The sequence below is a fragment of the Botryllus schlosseri genome, chromosome 4, assembly GCF_051294905.1.
Source record: "Botryllus schlosseri isolate E-star chromosome 4, Bs_hap1, whole genome shotgun sequence".
Taxonomy (NCBI): domain Eukaryota; kingdom Metazoa; phylum Chordata; class Ascidiacea; order Stolidobranchia; family Styelidae; genus Botryllus; species Botryllus schlosseri.
Window position 1 is genome coordinate 20423444 of NC_137239.1, and position 26032 is coordinate 20449475.

At 39.9% G+C, this 26032-nt stretch overlaps 1 protein-coding gene across 1 annotated transcript in view; it reads right to left on the bottom strand.

The window, feature by feature from the left end:
• LOC145437332 (dynein axonemal heavy chain 2-like) overlaps positions 1 to 26032 on the bottom strand; it is a 68524-nt gene that overhangs the window by 37089 nt on the left and 5403 nt on the right. Inside the window, exons 11-50 of the mRNA XM_080314537.1 lie at positions 24461 to 24580; positions 23374 to 23547; positions 22459 to 22624; positions 21830 to 21976; positions 21052 to 21266; positions 20272 to 20406; positions 19688 to 19856; positions 19265 to 19375; positions 18810 to 18938; positions 18298 to 18483; positions 17542 to 17704; positions 17188 to 17380; positions 16156 to 16356; positions 15340 to 15496; positions 14836 to 15068; positions 13757 to 13883; positions 13554 to 13694; positions 12795 to 12923; positions 12598 to 12729; positions 11992 to 12068; positions 11197 to 11383; positions 10581 to 10719; positions 9948 to 10108; positions 9347 to 9488; positions 9010 to 9146; positions 8839 to 8949; positions 7821 to 8009; positions 7537 to 7679; positions 6977 to 7127; positions 6292 to 6472; positions 5705 to 5832; positions 5496 to 5648; positions 4460 to 4585; positions 3624 to 3842; positions 2799 to 3053; positions 2544 to 2684; positions 1962 to 2120; positions 1472 to 1624; positions 1090 to 1181; positions 323 to 521 (exon numbers count right to left, since the gene is read on the bottom strand). Of these exons, the coding sequence (XP_080170663.1) occupies positions 323 to 521; positions 1090 to 1181; positions 1472 to 1624; positions 1962 to 2120; positions 2544 to 2684; positions 2799 to 3053; positions 3624 to 3842; positions 4460 to 4585; positions 5496 to 5648; positions 5705 to 5832; positions 6292 to 6472; positions 6977 to 7127; positions 7537 to 7679; positions 7821 to 8009; positions 8839 to 8949; positions 9010 to 9146; positions 9347 to 9488; positions 9948 to 10108; positions 10581 to 10719; positions 11197 to 11383; positions 11992 to 12068; positions 12598 to 12729; positions 12795 to 12923; positions 13554 to 13694; positions 13757 to 13883; positions 14836 to 15068; positions 15340 to 15496; positions 16156 to 16356; positions 17188 to 17380; positions 17542 to 17704; positions 18298 to 18483; positions 18810 to 18938; positions 19265 to 19375; positions 19688 to 19856; positions 20272 to 20406; positions 21052 to 21266; positions 21830 to 21976; positions 22459 to 22624; positions 23374 to 23547; positions 24461 to 24580 (6271 nt within the window). The remainder of the gene's footprint in view (positions 1 to 322; positions 522 to 1089; positions 1182 to 1471; positions 1625 to 1961; positions 2121 to 2543; positions 2685 to 2798; positions 3054 to 3623; positions 3843 to 4459; positions 4586 to 5495; positions 5649 to 5704; positions 5833 to 6291; positions 6473 to 6976; positions 7128 to 7536; positions 7680 to 7820; positions 8010 to 8838; positions 8950 to 9009; positions 9147 to 9346; positions 9489 to 9947; positions 10109 to 10580; positions 10720 to 11196; positions 11384 to 11991; positions 12069 to 12597; positions 12730 to 12794; positions 12924 to 13553; positions 13695 to 13756; positions 13884 to 14835; positions 15069 to 15339; positions 15497 to 16155; positions 16357 to 17187; positions 17381 to 17541; positions 17705 to 18297; positions 18484 to 18809; positions 18939 to 19264; positions 19376 to 19687; positions 19857 to 20271; positions 20407 to 21051; positions 21267 to 21829; positions 21977 to 22458; positions 22625 to 23373; positions 23548 to 24460; positions 24581 to 26032) is intronic.

The window sequence follows — 26032 nt, forward strand, 5'->3', positions numbered from 1 at the left end:
ACAATGAATGAAACATCCCGTAATGACCATAGTATGCCGACACGATGAATGAAAAATACTAAGATGAAAATCTCAAATCTTCTGCAAGTATTTCCAACAGTCGAAATGTAACTGCTGAAAATCGGACTTGTGAGTGAAATTGAAATAAGACTGAAAATGAATATACAGGTGTCTTGTTCATTCGCCACGGATGACTCACGCATAGAGCAAGGTGACCCGGTTGGAACACTGGATCCACGACACGCCTCGTTCAGACACTTGACCAAGTGCTGGATAGTGTAATTAACCGAAATAAACGAAAAGAAATTAAATTCATAATCACTTGAGAAGACATGTTGATCGTCAGCGTGCTGTATTTAGAGGCGTCCAATTTCTGCAAGACATTCTGCGCCACAGACGTCTTACCGGTGCCGACGGGACCCACGAGTAGGACCGGCTTTCCTTTGGTTATCAATTGAGAAACCAGGAAGTCATAGCGGACCGTGTCAACGGTAGGTACCATGATACGATGGAATTGCGCACTGTAACGAAAGGGTGACAAATAACCATGGTCGTTTTGAGAAAGAGAAGCGACAATTTTGGATATTCCGCACCTAAAATAAATTGCGTTACGTAAAATCAATCAGCAGCCACTATGTTACCACTATGACCAACACAGTCCCTTTTCTGTCACGAATATACCAAACTCATAAGATTTCATGGTGCTATCACTAAGAATAGTAACCAAGGTTCTACATAATTCGCTTCACATCAATTGTATCGTATCAAATTCGCAATAAGAATAGAAGCAATCTATTGCACTGCCTTGGTATCTCACGAAACTAGCACTCAATCACAATGTCATGAATCATGAACCACAGATTACGCGGCACACGTATAGAAACAAATGCCTGTATCATTATGTGACGATAAAATAAATCTTGCAAAAAAAAATCAATTATACTTGAAATTTAACAGATCGAGTGATGCTTGATCATTGTTATAATGCTCTTGATTACAATTACTCAAAATTGGGTGCAGATGTAATCCATGACAATTGTTCACGCTCTGTGAATAAAATGTCAAAAGTTTTCTCAGGCAATCGCTTACTTCGCCGGGTATCTCCATCCCTTTTGCAATTTGTCCTCAAAGTTCGCCCAGGTACGATTCTTTACGTCGACGTAATATTCATACACGGTGTCCTGTAAAAAAAGGCATTGATATTGATATCTCTTGGCCATTCGATACAGGATACAATCAATATTTTCATATTTTCAGTAGCTGATATCACCTTCGGAAGTTACTATCACTAATAGCTTTTCGTGCGAAAGTTCCGGAAATGTTTTCAATATGTAATTTCAGAGCACTACATTTACAGGGCCTGTTGGCTGTATTTTATCAATTTGATCACCTTCTTTCAGCAACGTCGGTAGAATATCCATCACCAGATATTCACATACATACGATGCATCAAAGTCGGGACAATCATTACCTTGTTGGGGAAGCTCCCTTCCAATTCTCGCAAGAAGTTGTCCATTTTCCTGCGGCTGTCTTCATCCAAAGACGCAGCGACCGACCAGATCAATGCGAACAGATAATAAAGCTCCAGCATACGACCGTAGTTCTCTGTATCGCTCGGATTAACCTGAAACAGATGCCAGATAAGAACCAAAGCCGAGTGCGAATTTCGAAATGTCCATTGGCATTGGTTGGAAATGGAGAATAATTCGATTCAGCCGTTTCCAAAATCTGCACTCAAGCGCTTGACAGAACCTTGTATTAACTGGCACTCGATGAGATTACAATCATATAGGAGTAACTTTGTTAGTTCAAAATTCCTCTAGTTTATGACATGCAAAACCATATCTTGAATTCGAATAGCAAACAACTGAAAGCTACCTGAATTAAAATCTTTAACTCGACTAGATATTACCTTATCGTAATCGCGAAGAGACTTTTCATTGGCGTCATTATCTACTCACCCCGTTTTCCGGCGTCGCCAGAACGTCGAACAGGTTGCTAAGCGAGCGTATGCCATTGATTTCCGTTATCGGCACCAGTTCTTTGCAGTGGTGGGACTTGAAGTCGAGAACTTTATCGAGGTATTTGTCGCACATCTCTCGTAGCACTTGGACCATGACCTGAATGTCAAATATATTGGTGTGAACGAATAATTATAATGCATTCCAATGCACACAGTAACGGCATTGGCACAATCATTTGTACCAGTAATTTGAGCAATGAACAAACATTCATAGTAGAGGATTGATGCTAGAGGTACAGCGCCCTATAAAGACACAAGCCTACACCTCACACGACGAATTTGTCTTGACGAGGTTAGCTCACAACGCATATAATTCAGATCCTAAACTTTGCTGGTCACAGTCGGCAAATTCACAGGTACAATTCAACTACAGATACTCTTACACACGAACTAGAGGTAAATCTTTATGATGTACACCGTACATTAAATCAAAATATTATAATACCTTACTTAAAATCATCACATTGACTGTTTTCGAAAATAAGACTGTGAGTTAAATAGTAACGCTGTTCCCACGTACCTTGTCGGTTTTCTTTGCAAGCCACGATTCTACGTACGGCTTATAACCAAGATCCCTATAGTCAAAGTATACCATTCCACAACGACTGACAGTGGCAGGAGAAGCGACAGCGAGGTCACCCACTTCGAATAAGAGAGACACCTAAAAAAAAACTGAATTAAAAAAAAGGTGATGCAGAAAGAGGTGCAGATGTAGCAAAGAATTCATTGAAAGTACTGCTGTAGATAACACTTTTGGATGTAATTCCTTCCTTACTTGGTCGGGCATGCTGATTCTCTCGCCGTTAATCAGCGTCAGCACTTTGTTGTCGTCCATGACCGAGTTCATGCTTTCGATCCACAATGTGTCGACGGGGCCGTCAAACACCAGCCACTTTTCGTCGGGCTTCTCGTCGGCGCAAGTCTGTCGCATAACGCTGGACAAGACGCCGTCGGTCCATTCGTTCGTGCTCAAATCGAATTCGCCGTAGAGCTCGCCGAGAGACAGGGCTTTAGGATTGATCGGATAATCCTGGGAATACGATAAATAGTGTTTGAAAACAAAGATTAAGTGGCTGTCCAGGGTTGCCAGCAAGCCATTTTCAACACAGCTGTTGGGTTGACGGGATAATCCTAATAATACGGAAAATGCGGGTTTTGAAAGCAAGGAATCAAACTTAAATAAAAAAGTTATAGAAACAAAGACAAAGACCTTGGGTTGATTGAATAGTCCTGGGACTACAGAAAAGGTTTTTGAAAACAAGAATTCCAGTGACTGTCTGAGAAATTGTCCAGTTTGGCACCGCGGATATTGCAAATTCGGTCTTTGAAAACAAGCATTACGTGCACTTGCCAAGGCCCGTAAAGAAGAATGATAACTGGAAAAGGTTACCCATTAGCATAATTTTAGAACATATTGCCACGATACCATCCTTCTCTGGCATAATTATTCATTACGACCTGTTTTCGGAGTTATATAATAGGCGTATAGTATTACGTCCCCTTTTCAAAGCCAATAGGAATAAAAGAAAAAGTCTTCAATGCTGGCCATGAACACAAGGTACACTAGATCGAATATATACCGATGGCAGCGGCATCTCACCTTTACGATGTTGTATTCGTTGCTTCCCTTCTTTTTAAGCGCAGTCAGTGCCGATTGCAGCACGCGCCACGTCACAGATTTCCCGACACCAGTCTGACCGACAATCATGACTGAGTGACGCGAGTTCTTGGTCTCGTACAACTGGATCACTTTCAGAATACTGTGGTCGATGACTTGTAGCTTGGAGGCGGTCAGCTCAGCAACGATGGCTTCTCGAAGCTAAAATGGGCAGAAAGTCCTATATTCGATCAAGTTTCGGTAAATCATTCAAAATTTCTGTTGGATTCCAGCGTGAAATGCATGTTTCTGCTTCGACAGAGTGATCAAGTACAAGATACTGTCACACATTCCAGTATTACGAATATTGTAAATCTGCAAGATATCGAATAAACGCACAGTGCAATTTTATGCTGAAGCCATGTACTGGAGAATTACATGCCGACTGCACTTAACCTAAAGTAAGTTCTGGAAAAGTTCATAGAAGGACACCAGGGTAGACAAAGTAGACAGCATACAAGACCTGATACCAAATAACGGTACTGAAAAGAATTTCATTAACACAAACCGATTTAAAAGTTGCCAAATACTATCAAATCAGTATTGGAATTATAATAATTAATTATTCGAAATACCAGGAGCATTGTCATACATTGAAAGAAAAAAGGAAGGATTAGAAATGGTGTTCTGAATTCAATGAATCAATCTATACAAGCACAATGAGCAAGTGCACGATGAACATGCAAACTCAATGTGAAATAGCCTAGAAAAAGTGGACAAACAACAAAGAGGTAAGTTCCAGCACATAATATAATATAATAGAGACGGCGGCCTCATACCTTTCCATAGTCAATAACTGGGCAATCGATGCCCGGGAACAAATCGCTGACAATTCCGTTGAAAAGCGGAGAATCGACCGATGTCAGTTTGGCGACGTTCATGTCTTTCATGGCCAGCAGCAAGATCTGAAGAGCAAACATTTTACGTTACCAGGAATCGTTACTTTTTGAAACGTTACTATATCTGGTAGGTTGAAGAAGCTAGAACTAAATTAGGATTTCAACTCACAATGAATGGTATCAACCAGTGTCGTAATGACTCGAGTCATGATTCGACCTGAGTCCGACTCTGGTCACGATTTTTTGGTGACTCGAACCAAGTTATATGTCTTGAGACCAGGACGGCCAAGACCGACATTTCATTGTAACTTCGAAGGATAGTTAGGTCACCACATTATTGGTATTTCGTCTATCACTCCTGATACTTGGAAAATTGGGTCAGAAACCTTAAAACTGCGGAAGATTACGATATTAAGAATGTGAGCCATTCAATATCGCTGGAGCTGAGTTGGAAAAAGTGGGTTGAACCAGATTGAACTCAAAACTAAACAGTGAACACTATGGCCCGGACTCGACCCTCTACTCACTGACTTGGACTTGACTCGATAGTGAATTGAAAATGACTCGAGTTGACTCGAGACAAAACTATAAAAGTAAGATTGACTCGTGACTTCGAACCTTGTGATCTGGTTACAACCCTGTTATCAGCTGAGCAAGGATAGGGTCTTAAAGGCACCTGAATTTAGCTATCGTGTTTGTATTACCACGACAAAATATATCAAATATCTTTCATGCCTCAAGGTGTCAGTTAAGCAACATATTTGCAATGACTGAAGACACCATTCCTAGCAACAAAAATCCACTATCAAAATCTTAAATAAAAGACTAGACCAGAATCAGTCCCATCAGAAATGAGGAAACGCAAATAGAATGGGCGGAAAAAATTTGATGACCACATCTGTAAAAGGCTGCATCAATGTATATGTTCGGGGGATGTAGTTTTCCCTATGTGCTTAGTCCATTGTACAAGGCCCACCTCTTCATCTGACATGTCCTGATTGGCTCTTTTCTTCCTACCAGCGTACCGCAGTACCGACACAAGGGCACGCAGCCCGAAATCATAATGGTCTTGCTTTGAAAGTTGCTGAATAGCGAGAGAGTACAGGGTGTAGACCTTTTTCGCGAGGATCTGAACAAAACGGGCGTTTGTAACATCATAATTTCGATTCGCAATCGTCGATATACCCGGCAGTTTCCAAATCCTTCACCGAACAGGATGATTTCGGAAATGAGATTGGAATCAGGGACAACCATAGCAATGGGCCTGAACATGGACTTTAAGTTGTCAGGCAGTTCGGTACGACCGGCATAGCCTGGAATGCAAAGAAGGGAGATATTGTCAGGATTAGTAGTGGTTAATCCAGTTGATTAAGTTTCGGCGTTATCTCAAAACCAGGAAACAATGCCAGAGTTAAGTCGAGAATGGTACCCTTCGACAATAGGATACAGGATTGGTCAGTAACGAGGTACTTCTATTTATTCCATGTGCTTAACTAGGTTCTCTCTATTGGCAGTACAATGGTGGTTTATTTTACAGAGCTCTGACTTGGATTTTTACAATTTTTGAAGTGAAATTACTTTTTGCGGGGGCATCATCAAAATTCCACCAGCACTTTGAAATGTTTCAGATTCCCACACTGCATTACAACACAAATATCAGTTCACTACAATATTCAGTAGTCTGCTAGACTTGGATGTAGGAAGAGTGAAATTTTTTTCAATTACTCATACACAAGTAATTACACACTCAATGCTAGTCAAGGTTAGAGTACCTGGGTTCATTGTGATGAAGATACCGCAAGACCAGATCAAGCTGATCTCCCTCCCCTCGAACACAAATCTCTGCTGTCCGGTGGAAAGTGCTGACAAGATAGACAGAATCTGCTGCGCCACGACGGACAATACTTCGATGTTGATACGGTTGAATTCATCAAAGCATCCCCAGGCTCCAGTCTGGAATATCAACAACGTAATGACGCACTACTTAAACGGAATCATTACAAGGTTTGATTATAAAATCAAGTGATGTGTGTTTAATATACTGACATTCCAGAGAACATACATATAGTCAGTCAGTAATGAAGTACATTTCCGAGTACTCAAATATATCCGACTGATTGCACTCACTTGAGTGGTTATAAGTTACTTGCATTAAGACACATAATTATTTACTTTTCGCATTAAGAATTTTGCTGACAAACAGCTGTCTTACGATTGAAACTGGAGCAACTGAGTGGCAGTTTATTGCATGTATCGGTACCACAAAATGTAGTCTTGAAATGGCGCCCAATCCGCCCCAGTCCCAAAGATGTAGGTTTGGGAACTTTTTGGGAAGTAATGTGGGCAAATGTCCTATCCTGCCTCTACTGAGACGTACTTTGTTTTACTTCCATCCGACTAACGGCTACATGAGGCATGCCAAGTTACTAAATTGGAGACAAGGCTAAAAGCGCTTACCTGCGCCAGACCGCTGTACATCCTTCCCATGCTCTTGTAATCGAGACCTTCCGAGCAGTTGACCACAATGACATACATGCCGAGGGCTTTGCCCAAATCTTTCACCGTCTCCGTTTTGCCTGTACCGGCGGGACCTTTCGGGCTGCCGCCTCTAATAAATAAAAGATTGTTGAGAAATAAAGTACAAAACTCGATGTACCACTTGAAAAAGTACAAAAGTCGCATCAATCAAGAATTTTGTAACGTTGAATTTATCTCATCAGTAACGATCGCCGGTAGAACGATTTAGAAGAGTCGAAGGTTAGGAACTATTTCGTCTTTATGACGCCAGAACCACGAATAAAGAATGGTATAACACTGATTTCTGATTATATAATATAAACTAAATTGCTGCACCACTCAAGAAATTTGGTAAAGAAAGCTTAAATTCAAATGAACGCAACTGATTGCAGAGCCAAGTCCGAATCCCCAACAATATGAAGTTCATTGCTCAACGGAAGATAGAAAAAAATAGTTATCATCCCAAATATCCTCCCAGCTCAAGCACAAAATCTACCGACCTGTGCAAATGCAAGGCCGTGGTCAAAGTCATGTAGCACCGATCAGTGAGAGGCGTGATGACAAGACGCCCGGAATTGCCGAGGTATTCGTATCCGTACTGGAACTGAGTGTTTGTCTGCCTGACGACACAGTCGTCGATGTCCTGTGTATAAAATAATAGTTAGTGAAAAGTGATAAGTCGATCCAAATTTTGATTACAATTCAAGAAAAGTATTCGGCCTCAGAGTCCAATTCCAGTATGTATAATTAATCTCAGTAAATGTGAGTCGGCGAATAAGCTTACCTTATCCCAGTAGACTCGAAGCTGCATGAGCCATTCGAAGGCCGTTACGTCGCTGGTGTTTGTCCTGATGAGTTTGTCGATGACATCACGAGCGTGCACTTCGATGGTTACCAATGCGACGACTTTGGAGCGCTGGTTTCTGTTGAGGTTGCCACGAATCGCTTCCGAATATTTGTTCAGCATGGAGACCTGAGGGAGTGAAAGCAAATATATATTGGCCATGGCCATGTAGAAGCGATACAGTGCGTTGCCTACTCGCATTACTTACTCAACTGGAAATGTTTTAGGCGTGACCACCATTTCTACGTAACGGTTTTTGAAGCAAAACTACTTACTTTTTATGGAATGGATTTTGTAAAGGAGAAATTGCCGTAACAACTGGACGAAATGGCCCCAGTATTACGGCAACCGAATATTTTAGTGGCGTTAGTCATCTTGTGTCGGTAACTATCCCAAAAGTAGCCCGCCTCGGACTGACTATGAAGGTATACGATACCTCGACCAAATCTAATTTACAAAAGATCTTACTCAAGTACTTGCGAGTACTCTCTACTTCTATTTTAAGTAGTTTTGTATCTTTAAGTAGTTTTGGATATCTCGAAAGTCGCTACATCTACTTGTAATTGCATATAATTACAGGAGATTCCTTCTATATTTACTCGAGTAGCAATACTCTGTCGGTATGGTAGTAAACACAGTAGCCGAAGCACAATTAAAATAGGCTTTTGGAGGTAAAAAACTTCAATATCGAAAAAACAATACGTCCACATTGCCGAAGTTATCCCCCTTCAAGCATTTTGACTGAGTCTCATCAGGAGAGAACATCTGTATATGTGGTAAATCGAATTCGAAATATAGGAAGAATAACAAGTATATATACAAGAGGATGTTGTTTGTTGCGCTACCCAGCTTCTTTGGACAAGATAACGAGTGAGTAACCCAGAAATTTCGTGCACAGCAGTTCATAAATAACGTTAGGCCTGTCACGATAAGCCCAACAAAATAGACATAACCCGACCTGCTTCTTTTTGATGCTCTTCAGCGCCTTTTTGTCGCCTCTCTCTTTCACAGTGTTAAGAGCCTTCGTGCAATCCGCAGTCCATTGAATTTGGCTCGCCGTGATGACAGGCTGTGATTACCAACGTCGATTAATGTAGCCCGCAGCTTTGACATAAAAATAGCAGCTTACTTGTCCCGGCCATTCTCTCATCCACTTGTCTCTTTTGCTGAGGAATTTCTTAAGAGCGAGTCTGGTTTGTTTGAGTACTTCTTTCAGAGTCCATCGCATGGTGCGTTCGACGTCGCAAAGCCAGGCTTCCACAGGTCCTGAGGAAACAACACTTTCGTGAGAGCGAGAGACACAATTTTCTTTCAGTATCAACACCAAAGATATACACCTCCCTCTCCACTAAGAGTCAAATTATCAACAAGAATATTAGATACTTTTTATTCACATAGAAACTTTACTTCCAGCCTAGACCTGCAAATACACGAATTATCTGTGTGACATAATGATTCAAACCCACCTTCCAATATCACAGGGTTCCCAAACTCCACGTGTTCCCCTTCCGAGGAGTTCATGGCGACGGCCTCCATTTTGTTGCCGTGAATCTTTTTCATTTGCAAGCTCTTGATGTTGTCGAAGCATTTCTTCAGGTGCGGTTGTACCTTTTGGAAGAGTGTCGATGTAGCAAGACGTCACAGATTTGTGTGTGATAGTATATAGTAGTAGCGTTGTGATACAATAAAGTCATTTCAAACCACAGTAACATTCGCATCTACGCAAGACCTGGGCATGATGTCAACAAAAATGTGAAACTTCCCTTGTGGAAAATATTTTATTGTAATATTGTGCATGATATTTTAGGAGTTTGGACGACATGATTACAAAAACCTGTGACTCTAATTATCTGGTAATAAAAGAATTGAAAACCATTGTCTACTCAACGAAATAAGTGAAAATGTGACTGGTGTGTTGTCGCTACAAGGTGGATATAACTAATGACACAGCTACTATCATATTATTTTGGATTACCACGTATTATCGAAAACCAATGCCGACACATAAAAGTAAATGCGACTTATATGTAATCTACAGAATAAATATGCCCAATGCTAGCAACTCACCGCTTCTGGATTTTTCGACTGTCCCAAAATCTCCAGCAAATCGTCGTTGGACAAAAAGTAGAATCTGGGAAAGATTTGGCGCTTGGTTTCGAGATACATGTCCAGCGATTTTTGGATTTCTTCCAGCTTGGTGTTCATGTCGTTCAGCTGTTCGAGCATGCCTGGAAAAATTCCGATGCTGAAGAAGCACTATCCATAGTACGCTGTTACGCCAATAGTAACGCGCAAGTAAAATAAATTATGGCAAATTTTCTCTTCGAATTTGAATTAGAAAATCGAGTCGAATCTTAACTTTGTTAGAGCCCAAATAATACAGGAAATGATTGAAGGAATACAAATATTTTAACGCGAACCCCAGGATAGTGCAAGCCCTTATTTGGGAAGTATCACACAGAATGGAAAATCCGAATACAGAAAATCTATTGACTGATTCCAAAACTTCAAAGGCAAATTCTGATCTAGATCCGGAATGTATTTCGTTACAAATTTAAAATTTTGTTCCAGCAATTATAAAACACAAGTTTTCTTGTCTCAATTCCAACATTGTGTTCCACTGTAACTTCCATTAATAACTGAAAATTTGTTCAGCAACCTAAAAGTTTACTTCGGGCCGTGCCTGTAATGTCAACAAACCTTCGTGATGAGTGCCACGCCTTGCGTTGTTATCTTTGCTCAATCTCGTCATAATGATCTTCCAGTTTGCGTTCACTTCGTCAAACTCGGAAGACTCGCGAGGCAGCTGCTTGCGAATGTCTTCGCCCAAAAATATGTTCTGCAAAATACCTTCAAATTAGAGTCCTTAAAATGCTTGTTAAATTCGGGAGTTCGAGTCAAGGGGTAATGTGTTCCTAAATTTGTCTGGATGGCACCGGTCACAATTTCCTTGTGGTTTTGGAAACGAAATGGCTTCACTCAAACCACACAGTAGATTTCAGCAAGAAAACAACATTTCGCACCATATCAATACGTCAAGATCAGTTTTTATTCCAGTTTCTCTAACATCACTTTCAAACCAAATCTAGAATGGGTGTCGTTAATATTTGCCTAAAATCACAAGCGACTGCTTTGTACAAAAATTCATAATTAATCGAAACTGCGCGTCCAAATCTCAAAAAATTGCGAAGCCAAGTCTGTTAATTGTTTTAAATTCCTTTTTATTTCAAATCAAAATTAAAATCCACCGCCAGATTTCATTTGTGACTAAGCCAGTACGGCATTAGCGACAAAATAGAAAGACGACACACCGCACCTCCAAGTACATCCACTGTCGCTGAACGGTGAGTATCATCTCCACGCATTCCATGATGTGAGACAGAGTCCTTTCCCATTTGTCTACCACCTTCTCGAAGGCCTTCACGAATCGGGAAGCCTTCATCGTGGAAAGGGTGACTTGATTGTCTTCCAGCTGTTGGAAAATTTCGTCCGTCCCACGCAGCCTAAACCAAAATCGGATGTATCATACTTTGAAAGTCTTCACTAAATTCAGAGGTGGAACACAGCGGTGCGCACCAATCGAAGAGTACTGTACTAGAAGACTTACATACGGACGCAGTGTATTATAATTTTTCCTGCCTTGATTTTTTTGTAGCTAGCAGCCCCTTTATAAAAAATTTTTGCATTCGAATTTTTGAAATTGTAATGACCAATCACTAATCGTCCTTCACAGTGTTTTTCACCAATTGCACATAGATTATCAAGTATCCTGCTGATGTACATGCTGGGTTACGTCAAGAAGATATTACTTCACTGAAATATTAGAATTGTTATGTTTTTCGATTCGTGGTTTTTCAATTCTGCATCAGTTACAAAAATTTATTTTGTCATTCAATGGTTGTTGCTAGTTATTAGAAAATACAAGCAAAAACAATAATCGTTGATAATACTTTTTGAAACTTTTTTCAAATCTATTTGAGGTATTTTTGGCTCATCTCATCAACTACTATCTCTGCCTGGATAATGTCATCACATAGTGTGGTGATTGAGCTACGTCCTAATACAAGCGACATTGCTTCATTCGGATATAAGGTAAATGATAGACACCCACCTGTAATGACCACGTTCTTTGTACGGCACAATATCCAGTACGAAATCGTTCCAAGCGTTCTCGATTTCTTCCAGTGTCTAAACATAATATTGGAGTCTTGTTGCGTTGGGAATCACAAAACATCTAGCAGATACGGAATAAAGAGTCTATCATAGAGGTAATTTCCGAAAAAGTAAGTGGTATTTATTGCATTGGATGCCGTGATGATGGTGTCTTCCGGAATAAATTTTAGGTTGGTGTATGCAAGTGCGTACAAATATTAAGTAAACATGAGTGATTGGTTGTCAAATGTGCCTAATTCATATTGACGAGGCATAATTTCTTTTGTAGTTGCATGAATGATACAAAATAGAATACAATGAGTGATATTGTTCATGGGTAGTCCATGAATATTCTACTAAAATGCTAGTATCGGATGCAGAGTCTTATCCGGCAAACACGCGGTTCAGCCTGGTCCTGTGATTTCAATGTTGATTCCTTTGAATTCCATAATATGCATTCATAATTTCAACTCATGAACATGAGCATTGAACAAATAGTCAGCCCAGCTCATAGCATAACAGATGCGACTAGTGTATCGCATTGAATATTAATAAAAAAAGGCACCTGTTCAATAGCCAACTCCTTGCTAGCGGCAGAAGATATTTCAGAGACTTGTTCGACATACGCGTCCAACCCGAGTTCGATAATTTTCTCCAAAGTGAACGTTTCGCTTGTGTGGTCGAATTGCTTTTGGAGCTGTAAAGACAGAAAAAACTCTCGTGGTGAAGCAGAAATTTCAAAGAAACTCGTGCACTTCGTACCTCGGTCTTAATTTGCACCCAATGCCTGTCTCGCATTGCTTCGTTCTTCAAATCCGTGATGAGCGGCATGGTACGCTTGAATTGGTCGATACGGCCCTTCGAGTGGTCGACAATCTCCCAATGCTTGTCCTGATGGAAATAGTTATCGATTAGCGCTACTCATGTGGATTTGTATTACTGTATTAGGCTCCATGATTTTCCGGGATTTGACTTGGGACTCGATATTTTAGGATTCATCTCATTACAATTATCTTGATGACAGCCACTGTAGGTAAGTCAAATATGCTTAGCTTACTTACTTTCCTTACTCAAATGGCTGTGTTTTTAGAACACTTCCACTTCTACTCTACTAGATTTTGAAGCAAAGCTACTTATTTTTTACAGTTTGAATTTTGTAAAGTATAATGCATTTTTCAGATAGGTTTGCATCACTTGTCATGTAAAATGATCATGACAGCATAAGTATCAAGGTAACTGAATATAATATCAACAACAACACCTATTTAAGCTGCCATTAGTCATTTTGTGTTAGCCACAACCACGCATATTTCCATTTAGAATGTAGCGGCCTCTGATTGGCTACTAAAAGTAAGCGACACCTCGACCAAATCTACTTTTATAAACTTAGTAGACCACAAACTCTATCGCGTCAGTAAGCATTCTAAATTAGGATCTAAATTTCTAAATCAGATAAAATTTGATGCAGTTTAAACTTTATTCGCAATTGAGAATAAAGTTTAAATATATGTGACATCTCACCTTCAATTCTCGACTCAACCTGTTCAGCTTTTTGTAGACTCCCTGCGCCGTCATCTCCATGTCGGACGTGACCAGGTCCTTGAACTGTCCGACCTTCCATTCGTCCCAGAGTCCCTCCCATTCTTTTGTCAGGTCCCAGATCTACGGGCGAAAAATGGATGTTAAAAAGTTGGCGAAAGCGGCCCAGCAAAAAAACACCTTACCTGTTCGATGTAGTCAAGGTCCTTGTCCAGGCCGACTAGGTCCTTGGAGGGCTGTTGTTCGATTTTAAAGATGCCGAGGCCGCGGCGTAGGGACGTTTCTTGGGTCTTGAGGTCAGATACATTTTTCCTGTACGTAATTGCATTAATTTAGTACGAAGTATGACGGGCCCCGCACAGAGTAACGTTATTTTGCTGGCAATCATACAGTCGTCGAGCATGTCTCTTGTCCACTCTCACTTCAAAATACACGCATATAATACTGAATACATACTAGTCGAGGGATTAGAAGACATATCTATCTTGCCTACCGATAGGGCCTCCATGTACCTCATTTTCATTGCTTGTCTTTTCTGTGTGACAGTACCTTGTTACTTTTCATTCAGTGTATACACTCGTTATAAACATGTGCTAGGCCAAGGTGAGGGTTTTATTGGAAGAACACTACACGTCCTTTCTACTTCTTCTTATGTTATCATTTTATATCAATCTTGTGTTGTTTTTAAATGCAAAAATTACTGATATACTGAACTGGACTGTTTTCATTTAGATATTTCTTTGAGTAGTATATTCATATTGGAATGAACCCGAATATTTTCGCCTGACACTCGTCAGGGGTAAATCGTCAGCAACTAGGAGAGAACTTTGTACATCAACAATCGCATCACAAAATATGAGGTCACCAGCATAAAATTTCGAATAAGAGAGAGGGTTTGTGAGCGCAATATCTGTAAAACAGCATTACACGACCGCTGAAAACACTCCGGTCCAGTCAAAATAAAAGCCTTTCAACTCATGAACGTTAAATTTCAACTTGTGTTGAACAACAATGTGTTTTGCTCTTGAAATTCGTAACAGAAATGAAAGAAAAGATCGCAGTTGCTCAGTGGTTAAACTGATTATCAGACTTTGCCTATTGATGCTTTGTGTTTGTGTTTTCCTGGTAGGTTGAACAGCTAGATGTTACTGCAGTAATCTCCAGTAGTAATTAGTAAGTAACTGGTCGTTGTGTGGCTCACTCTAAGCATTCTCTTAGTTACGCTGTCTATGTCTACTTGCTGATTACTTTGAATGCCACTTACTTGAAATTCCCAATAACCTCCAACGCCTTTTCGCTGGTAAAGCCGCTCGTGAAAGGCCCTTGCTGGAAAAAGTCGGAGCACAGGCCGCCTACATGCTTTCGGAATTCTTCTGCCTGGGTGAGCAGGCCTGACTTGAACTTTTCTTTGTGTTTCTTCAGCATGATGTCGGCGTCGAGCAGGCACTGTTGGAACTTCATGTACTCGTCGTTCAGCTCGTGGAGCATTTGAGTCGTCTGGCAGAAAAGAGAGATTATCGTGTGGTTAAGCATCCTTCTTACATGACCGAAGGCAGTCGGGTACGGATCACTTTCGGTTATTTTGTGAACAGATTTCAGAATTCAAAATCGAGATTGATCGAATTTCGGATTTCACTTTGTACCAGACGTTATCCCATCACTATGCAGTTGTAATCATTTGTGATTACTACTGCGCAGGTGTTGAGCAGTGGTTTTGCGCATAAGATTCACAAATTAAGCGATAATAACACGGCGGACGTATTTATACCTCTTCCGGCACGGTGACTTCGTACTTTTCCAAGATGCCAAACTGCTCGTGAATCGGTTGTATCTTGGCTTCGGTGGCGGCACGTTCAGAGTTGAGGCTCTCCCAAAGGTCCAAGCTGTCGCCGAGCTCGTCCAAAGTCTTGGGCGGCATGCTCACCCTATAGGAATGAAGTACCGTGAGCGCGACATGGATAAACCAAATTTCACACGCACAATTTGATATTCACTAGAAGAATGAATAAAATATAAAACAAGAAAACACCGTCCCTGGTAATTATCTGCTAAGCATATTGCACAAGGCTATGAATATTCATTGACCGGCATTTCTAGGAAGCAGTGATCGAGCCTCACAATGGTCACGAAGCGCCACGAAATAGTCATGGTTCAGAAATACAACATTATTTCGGATGAGATCTAACTTATCATTTTCCTTGTGGCCGCAAAAAGATACCTGTTTGAGTTGGAGTCGGACTTTCGTAACATTTTCACTTGATGGAGTCGCAGACTATTTGTAACACCCTTCGGAATCAGATTTGGGGATATTAAATGTTCTGACTCGAACTACTTTAAAATCTAATCAAATGTCTCAAATATTAATACAAAGTTTCGTTGCAGTTACAGAAGAGTCACTAACTCAATTCTTTCGGCGAGCAGAATATTTTTAATTCAGCAATATGTTGATTCACTTGGTAGAAATAACAACTAAACATGTAACAAACGTATAATTCTCAGAGTAGATTTACAAAAACATCTGAGCCCTGCTTTCAAATCATTATTACAGCTATGATGCCGTGATAAATTCTACCAAGTGACATACTTTGAAGCGTTCGATTGCAGGAACGTAGTAAGCGTAGTGAGTCTCTCGGTCGCCATTTCTTGCAGCAGAGTCGTGAACTTGTTCTGCCACTCGTTACAGTGGGACAAGATGGAGAATTTCAGCGGCGAGCAGTCCACCAGAACGAACTGAATTTGCAGGACCGTGTCTTCTTTTTGCACGTTGTTGCTCACTTCCGTGTACCTTTGAATGGATACTTTGTTGAGCCAATGGCAAACGATATAGGTAAAAGTAAGACCTTAGTAGCGTCCACAACTTATTTAACATCTGCTGACGTTATTATAGCGAACTATTGCCAAAAGCAGACAGAAGAAATGGTCCACTGACGTATCAGCACGCCACACAATAGCATACAACACAATAACATGCAACACAATAGCATGCACCACAACAGCATGCAACACTTGAGCGTGTGAATTAAAGTTAAGGATAGGTTAGGGTTAGGGAAAAGGTTAACTATAGGGTTAGGCGGCAGTTGTCAATGACTAAGTACTTGTATTTTTCAGGAGTACTCAATTAATTATTACCTACTTGCACACTTTATTTAACGTCCGCTTATGTTATTATAGTCAACTACTATCAAAAGCAGACAGAAGAGATGGTCCGCAGACATATTCAGCATGCAACACAATAGCATACAACACAATAACATGCCACACAATAACATGTAACACAACAGCATGCAACACTTAGATTAAAGTTAAGGATGGGTTAGGTTACATCTTCTAAAGTAGCCACCTCCAATTCACTTCTAAAGAATGTGACCCCTCAACCAAATCGAATAGTTACTTGAGTAGTTTTTAGAGTTGTCCACTTGAAGTAGTTGTGATATGTGTTGGGAATTGTTACTTTTACTTGTAATTGAGTGGAAATTGAAGGTCAATTCTACTCAGGTAGCAACACTGATCACCTCGGGTTGGGGTTAATTTAGCATTTATAAAGGCTGAGTTCGCATAAAACATGTGAAGATTAGTGTCATAACATGTAGGCCTACTTCGGAGACGGAAAAAATACCTTGCAATATCGGAATCAAAGCTAGGCACGGGAGGATCAAGTTTCTGGTATCTCCTTATGAAGGCGTCCTTGTTGATCTCCCAGATTTCCTGGTAAATGCTCCAGGTCCCGAGGTATTCTTCGAGGCGCGTTGCATTCAACTCCATACCGTCGTGGATGATGCGTTGGACTTTTCTGGTTTCATCGTCACGTTCTGAAATAGGTTTGGAAAAATAGAGTCTTAAGAGGCACTTAGAGGTACAGAACATCAATTTGCAATTGAACAATATATTCGATTTTCGGCTGACACTCGTCAGGGGTAATTCAAAAGAACCAAGCTACTGAATCAGGCGCAAAAAACAAGCCCAATCCTACCGATGATTGTGTGGACAGGTTCTTTGGGTTCGTAAAGCTGCTGCTTTCTGGACTTGGTCAGCAACTCGGGCAATCTCTTGAAATGCGCGATGGCCGTAGTCAGTTGCGTGCTTACGGTGTTCACTATTCCAGCTAATTCGTCGAGGGTAGGTGAAAATCCAACCTGAAGCACAAAGAATTACACGAGTTATAAGGCATACATAGTAAGAGTCCTTGCATGATTAAATTACCGACAGATTACCAACACATACCAAATCCGATACCCATACCTTTACAATAATTAAAAGTCATTGGTGGTTCTAATCTTTCGTAACATAAACCTAACCCTAACTCTAATCCTATTCTTGGTGGCAAAATCAATGAATAACAAAAGCTTAGAGCAAGGAGATTAGGGATATCCGCACAAAGTTAACAACACATATTATCACAAATTCAATTTCAACTAAATGTCTCCACAATTGCAATGAAAGCGTTTATCCTTGAGGTAATTACACACTAAAATAAATAGATGTTTCTTTTTAACATCGACCGATGTAGGGAGACTTGGGCCAGCATTGATGAAAAAAATCTAAATCAAAACTAATATATTCCAAGTTCAAGAATTAAAATTAGGAATATCGTAATAGGTTGAGAATGCTAGTTTTCTCTGAGTCAGTATACAATTGTAGATTATAGGTTGTAAGTCAGACTTCAACACAACAAAACTACCAGACTAATTTTCGGTTTTTCATAAAAAATGTTGATTTTATTCAGTACCTGTGGAATGTCTTTTTTCCCAGACACGAGTTTGACCTTGACGCGGAACAGCGGGTTCGGCGTGGATTTAGCGTCATCCGTAACAGCCTTGGCTATTTCTTGTAACGACCATTTGATATTCAAACGGAAGGCGTCTTCCACGTGCTGATCCATGCGTTCCGTGTAGCGTACCCAATGAGTATACACCTTAGAAATAAAATAAAAACAAGTCTTAGCATACAATATTATCAAGAAATAGTGACATCAAACGAACAAAGAATTAAACATACGTCATCATTAGTCTCTGAATAAACAAGTCTTACATATTTATATGGCTATTTCTAATTGACTGTAGAGCTGTGTAAGTGTATGCCTCTTTTTAATGTATTCCTACATATTTATTTAAATATTTGTAGGCCAAGAGGAAAGTTTGATGGATTGACTTCACCAAGTTGGTTCAACTCTTTTTGGTATCCATTCATCATTTTCAATTAACGCCATTAAAAAAAAACATTCTGATCTTTTTGCGTCACCTCTTGTCCATCCGACATGAAAACTTTGTAAGTATTCTTCATCGTCGCAATGATGCCGGCATGAATTTCGTCAAGCTTCCTCTGCATGTTGTCTCGGTGAGCAAACTGATCGTCTTGGAATTCCAAGTCCTATAACGTGAGTTTATTTACATTCGGTCATGAACACAGACGGTTGCAAGTTAATCATGGGGGCGGCAGGTTTTTCAAGGGTGTCCCCTGCTGCATTGGAGATGTAGTTACAACGATGTACATCACATAGTTATTATAGTTGTATGAGCATCTTGCAAGCATCTTGATGAATTCTATTGTCGAAATACATCACTGTCGAAATCAATCACTCGTTTCTACTATGACTGGGTTTCTTCAAGCAAATGACATCATTTTTAAAACTTATCAAGCAATTCCGTCACGTGCGGTTGTGATCTGGCGAGTTTTGCAAGATCTGTCACACATACCTCATAGATTTTCTTTCCATCCAAAGACACGAGAAGCAGCTCGCTAATCTTACGACAGCTGCGTGCAATCGACAGATTAGCCGCCTTGTAATCGTCGACGATGGCTTGCACCTGAATATGACAAAAAGTCAAAATGTTGTTGCAATTCACTAATACCAATTTGCAGGCTAATTATTTCCTCGATTCTAACTAGTAGAATTTTGAATAATGCAGATAGATTTGATTCCTAATGCTAATATATAAATTAGGTTTACATGCACTTCTGTTATGATAACTGTACAGTTAGGCTTGTGACCCCTGTCATCATTGACATTGCTGGTCTTAATCTTAAATTTGGCGATACCACATACTGTGATATAATATTCATTACATACACAGAGTCTTACTGCAAGCATAGTAGACATTATTCATGTAGATTCTTACCTTTTTAGCGTGGCCACGGCATTCGCCTACAAAATATTCCGAAATTCCCTTCGAAGCCCAAGTGAGTTTCGACAGCCCGGGACGGATCTTTTTATCAAGCGACCGAATTCTCTCTCGGAATAAGCCACGTTCTTCAAACGACAGTAATGATATGATGCGGTTGTAGTCCCTGGGTGAATATGAAAGTCATTTGTAAGATGAATTGTGATATTAATATAATGAATTCAGTTTCGAGTCAGCCTTGAGGTGATGTCTACTTTGTGTCTGCTTCGAGTCTACTTTCTCATATGTTTTAGACTATTTGTGGTATTTGTGTGCAATTTGTGGTGTACGACAAAAGGTTGAAGAAATAAAGCAAATGAGAAAATATATATGTACATCATACATACACACACATGAAAATCGAGACATATAATCTGGTGCTAATATGGCACATTACAAATTCTTCCCATATTTTCTCGACATTAATTTCCATAGCTATGAGCATCAGTTAAAATGTTATGAGTGAAAAAATTCAACGATATTCATATATTGTCTGCCGGGATTAAAATGATATTTTAAATTTTGTCTTGCCACTAACATACCTGACGACGAGAAGGACGTGTTCCCGGAGATTCCTCAGTTCCTCTTTCTTCATGTACACCTCGTTTACGTAGTGAGGAATTTCGAACATCAACCTCTCCCAGTAGTGGATTTCGTTGAAGAGCTTCAGAAGCTCCCTGAAAAAGATCGCGATTATCCTTCCATACTATTTCACTGGAATACCTAAATTTTTATTGCAGTTTACTTTTGTCTGATTGAAAATGGCTACTAGGGTTGTCCTAAATTTGGAAAATCGCGACGGCTGAGACAGGCATTTCATTGCAACTTCCAAGAATAGTAAAGTTCCACATTATTGATATTTCCTCTATCAATACTCGTACATCAAAATTAGGGCCAGAAATTGGTAAGAATGATACGAATAAGCATATTATGAATGTGAGGCATTCGATATCACCCAAGCAGAGTGGTCAAAATTTGAGTTGAACATTATTTGAACTAGAAACTGAACACTGAACAGTGACCACAATGACTTGGAGTCGGACTCGAGTCTTATCACTTTGACTCGGACTCACCGTCCGTACAAAGACTCGGTATTGACTCGGTGATGAATTGAAAATGACTCAACTTGACTCGAGACAAAAGTATAAAAGTAACATTGACTTGACTTCTAATGTTACATTAGTGGAGATTTACTTTGTTACTTCTACTTCTACTCGAGTACCAACGACAATACTTTTACCACCATATTTTCCAAAATTTCCTGAAAATTTTCTGGAATTTACAAAATTATCCTCAATCTATGTTTCCAGTATCTCTCTTACTTGTCAAAGTTCATGTTCAACATATCCTTCTGCACAGCTCCTTTCTGCATGAGAGATTTGTCTAGCCGCCTGACGCATTGGTCGTCGACAGTGTTGGTCCACTCGTTAAAAGTCTTTCGGACGAATTCGTCGAGCGCTTGACCGAGTTGAGAATACGCCGTCCTTGTCTCCTGGCCCAGGCCGATTTCGGGCAAAAAGTGGGCTTTGCTGAGGACCTATGGAAAACCAAGATACGTTAGAGTGGTAACTTGTAGAATGTACCTGTGAATGTACGTTCGGCCACGGACTATCTCCAGGGCCTATGTTATGAGTAAATCACAGCATGAGGCGTTGCTATTGACTTTTGACATAGAACCCGACAATATTTTGAATGTGAAAAGTGAGTAACTTGGTTTAAAAAATCAGTTAAAGCAGGAGTAAAAGTAGTTATCAAGCTGGAGTATTAGTATCTAATGCCACTGCTGCAATGACAATGACTGTAGCAATGTGTTTGTTTGTTGAATCGCATTGTAAACAGCATGTCTCAATCAGATGAAAATATAGTTCTGGTTTGAGGTATATCAAAGGAAACAACTTGAACATGCAGTGAACACTTCATTACTCCAACAAAGTAGAGCATACTCATCACGGACACTCGGACAGCCTTCGCAAATCACTTTCATTCGAGCACCAGATTCAGTAAGAATTAGATTCTCTGTGGCTACATATATTTCAAGAATCCATAATAAAAAAACTAGGTTTGCATTAGTTCCTTGCCCTGATAAAAAGAAAGGCCAACCTCCATGGGTCGGTCGATCCTCCTTTTCAATCCACGAGCCCAGTGCGCGGCGCCTGCGTATTTCGGATGTTGCGGCATCAGATTGGTCGCTTTGTAGCTCAGTTCTTTCTTGACGTTATTCAAGACGTCGTTGAACATGGAGTAGACCTGCGAACGAGATTTCAAATTGCTGCGACGTCAGAAACTATATTTATCCATTTCCGCTGCAAGTTGTTGACAAACTTATCACTAAAAGGGTTTCATATATCCAAATATAAAGCAATGTAGGTGTTCAGTAACGAAGTCATTCTATTGTTTCTGAGTAGGTAGTTGTAATGTTTTGACAGCTTGCATAACTTATTCAAGTGGTAGTGTTTATAGACTATTTCCACTTCTGCTAAAGACTTTTTTAGGCAAAACCACTTACTTTTTGCACTTTGGATTTGGTAAGGTATAAAGTAGTTATAGGATATGTTTCCATCACTTACTCAAGTGCTATTCAGACCTTCATTATAGACTTCCCCATACAATAGTTTTAACGTGTCTTGGAAATCACTATACTTCCACAGGCATCACTTCTACTGCTACTCAAGTACGAATGCTGCCGACTTTGACCACCTTTGGTTACAGGCATTTCAATTGACACGTACCTCCACCGTTCTTTTGTCTATGGTCCGCTTTATCGATTCCCGGGCGGCAAAGCTTTGGAAAACGTCTAGCAGCATAACGCCTTCGTCAACGGTGCTCACGGTCTCGAACGCGGACGTGATCAGATTCTGAGTCATGACCTCCAGGTCCTTTACGCCACTGCGGAATCTGACGATTGAGAAAACATCGTTTTTGCACACAAATGCCCAGCATTGTTTATAGCTTGTGAAGAAAATTCACAATAAATCTGACAAATTATGGTATTTGCTGTTGGATAGATCTAAACGGTTGTATGTGATACCATCTTTATGGGTGCGTTTGTGAAGCATAAAATGAAAAGGATGGAATAATAAATTTAACCTTCAAAATATGGTCAGATTTTTTTTTGAATAATGCCACCTGTATAATACCGCCAGAATATCACCTTCCTGAGTGGGTTTCAGAATCATAATGAAAACGGTGAAATAATAAATTTCACGTTTGAGAGGTGGTCAAAATGCCTATTCGAAGATTCGGTAAACAATAGATAAAACCAAATTGAGAAATAACACCTGTGCGCCTAATTGTTGAATGCAGGTGTGATCAGACCAGTGGACCCTACCCAGAGTCATAACGATTAAAAGCTGTGCTACACCATTGAGATTCCTTGTAATCATTTTCATGCGCTATTGTGATTTTCTTTTCGGTTGGACGAATCAAGAAATAACTCTCTCTCTCTCACACACAAAACTTTGAGTATGAAGTAAGAGCAATGTTGCGCTATACGAGTGTCACTTTGACCACAAATTAAATTTCTTCAAAAAAGGTGAAAGTAACTAGATTGACAAAATTTCAAGGTTTTAAAAGGATTTTCAATCAAAAGGTAATGCTTGAATGTTTAAGCGTACAGACAGTTACGTATGAAAACACAATCACACCTGTTGTAGTCATCGTGCCACGAAGTATTTTTGACGTCCAATATTCCCTTCTTGACCGTTCTCAAGATTTGCAGATGCTTCTCAAAAGTGCCTTCGATCTCGAGCAGGCTTCTGGCGATGTCCGGTCCACGCTGTCCTGGGAAGCTGGGCAGCGGCGTTCTGTCACCGTCCTTCCTGGAAGAGAGATTGGCAAATTGTGAGAGAGTAGCTCGCGGGATCAGGTGCATGTCAGTAAGAGAGAGAATCTTTAGTCGTCAACATTACAAATCAATAACATGCACAACAAATATGCAATTTCGTGGAATGTGAAATAAGCTCCAGATAAGCAAGGTATAGACAGGAGGCTCCATATCACATAATCTGAGCCACCCAGGCCAAGAGCATCTTACTACAGAAGCCGTTAACCTCAAAACTTTAGATTAGCTAATAAAACATAAATGAGTAGTATGTTCCTATTGGAATGAACCCAAATATTTTTGGCTGACACTCGTCAGGGGTTCTTGTCAGCAACTAGTAAAGAATCGGAAAGGACATATACATCCGATTCTGTACTAGTTGCTGACGATTGCCCCTGACGAGTGTCAGCCGAAAATATTCGGGGTCATTTCAATACGAACATGTATTCAATTGTATATTGAAGTTCTGTACCTCCAAGAAGCTCTTAAAATACAAATGTGAGAAAAAAAAGTAACACACAGCATCTTGGAAACACGTCAATATATTGACGGCAACCAATGCTATAAATAGTGTACATTTTGACAACATGTTGGTCTGTCAACCCGTGTTTCGGTAATATAGTTGGCTTTCAGTGAAGTTGAACATAGATGATTTCAAAATTAGCCAATCCGTGCCACATTTATTATTATTTTACACCTTGTAGTATAATTCACATTGTCGATGCAGTGTTTAGGATTGCCAGTCCCTGCTACCCACTCGTGAAATCCATGTCCCAAAAATAGTTGGCGCCAAGCCAATCAATATTGCAACGGTACACAATACGTTATTTTTTATCAGTCCCTTATGTCAAGACCGGCAAATTGGTGCGATTCCCATGTTAAAGTAGAATATCGATTATCGGAAATCACACCTTCTCGCAAAGTGCTTCTGGCATTCGCAAACCTCCAGCAAGTCCCTGCAACGTTGAATAAAGGCGTCCACCTGTGCGAAAATCGAGCTTTCGTCCAAAATCCATCCTTTCTTGGAAAATCTATAATTGAGACAGTGACAGTGAAATTGAGACTGATAAGTTTTATTAACGAAGTAGTAGACAAATATTTAAAATTTCAATTTCAAATTTGGTGCATAGAATCGATCATAAGATCACTATGATTATCCACTCATATGAACCAACATTCAACCATTAGGAATGGAACAAGGCTAAGAAAAATTTGATGCTAAATAAATAAACCCTTCCGGCCTTGACCCTGTCAATTTCCCCAGGATGAGGAGCATAACTGGATTAGATTGTACTAATCTGTGGTTGGTTAAGGGCAACAGCCTGGATTGGAAACTGGAACCTGGATTGCGAGACCAATTCTTTAACCACTGAGCTACAGCAGCTATTTTATTCACACGAAAGGCATGAAAAATTTGAATTCACTGATCCCACGTACAAGACGTATCTACTTTCCAGGAGAGAGTAGGCAAATCACAATCCTAATGAGTGGCTCTATGATTTTCATCGCCTCAAGACACGCAATGTACAATACTTTGTTGCGTCGATAGGAGACGATACATATAAACGTAAGATCTTGGCAGATTTCACAACCTATTACACGTACAGTTATAAATATATATAACTTAATTTGTAGCACGAGCTTTTGGAGCTCCGCTCATTCATCAGGTGATAAATAGGGCAAGTTTTTGTTGTAGTCAAGTCCGTGGAAAGTTACATTTAATTTTCACAAAAGTTGCATTTATTCTTCACAATAGTTGCACTAAAAAGTTGCATTCAAGGACAAGATCCTTGAAATTATTAGGGTATGAGATACTAGAATCGATCCGTATCCAAGGTACTGTAGCAAAACTGAGTGTTGGCGACGTCAACAAGATCTATAGCCTGAAAAAATTAACCCTGTGAAAATATAATTTTCGGTGGTCTAGCCTGAATGTACGTCAAATCACAAAGGACCTCAAATTTAAACAACAGTGAAATAATATAGCGATCTATTTACATATAGTGCCAAATATTTCCAGTATGCATGAAAAATCGAAAAAACTTGCAAAGCTTCGCATGAAAAATCGAAAAAAGTTGCAAAAAGTTTTATGAAAAATCGAAAAAGTTACAAAAAGTTGCAAGAAAAAATGGAGAAAAGTTGCAAAAAGCTGCAATATAAGAATCCTCCAAATTAGCTTAAACACCATAGTATATAACTTCCGAGTATTTCGGAAGCTGACGGAGGCTGTAAAAAAATTGATGAAGTTGCAAAAACGTGCCCTAGGCTGATAAAGCAATGTACAATGTGATACGCAAGACACCAGGTAATGAACGGATATGGAGATATCAGAAAGACCACATACGGCTTTTCAATCAAACTTCTGCCTAGTAGTATCAATACCTGATGTAACACTGCAAGGAAAGCAATGGAGGGACCAAGATAAGCTTCCGATTCTTCTAAACATGCTAGAGAGTGTTTAGCGCATGCAAGTACTCACAGAA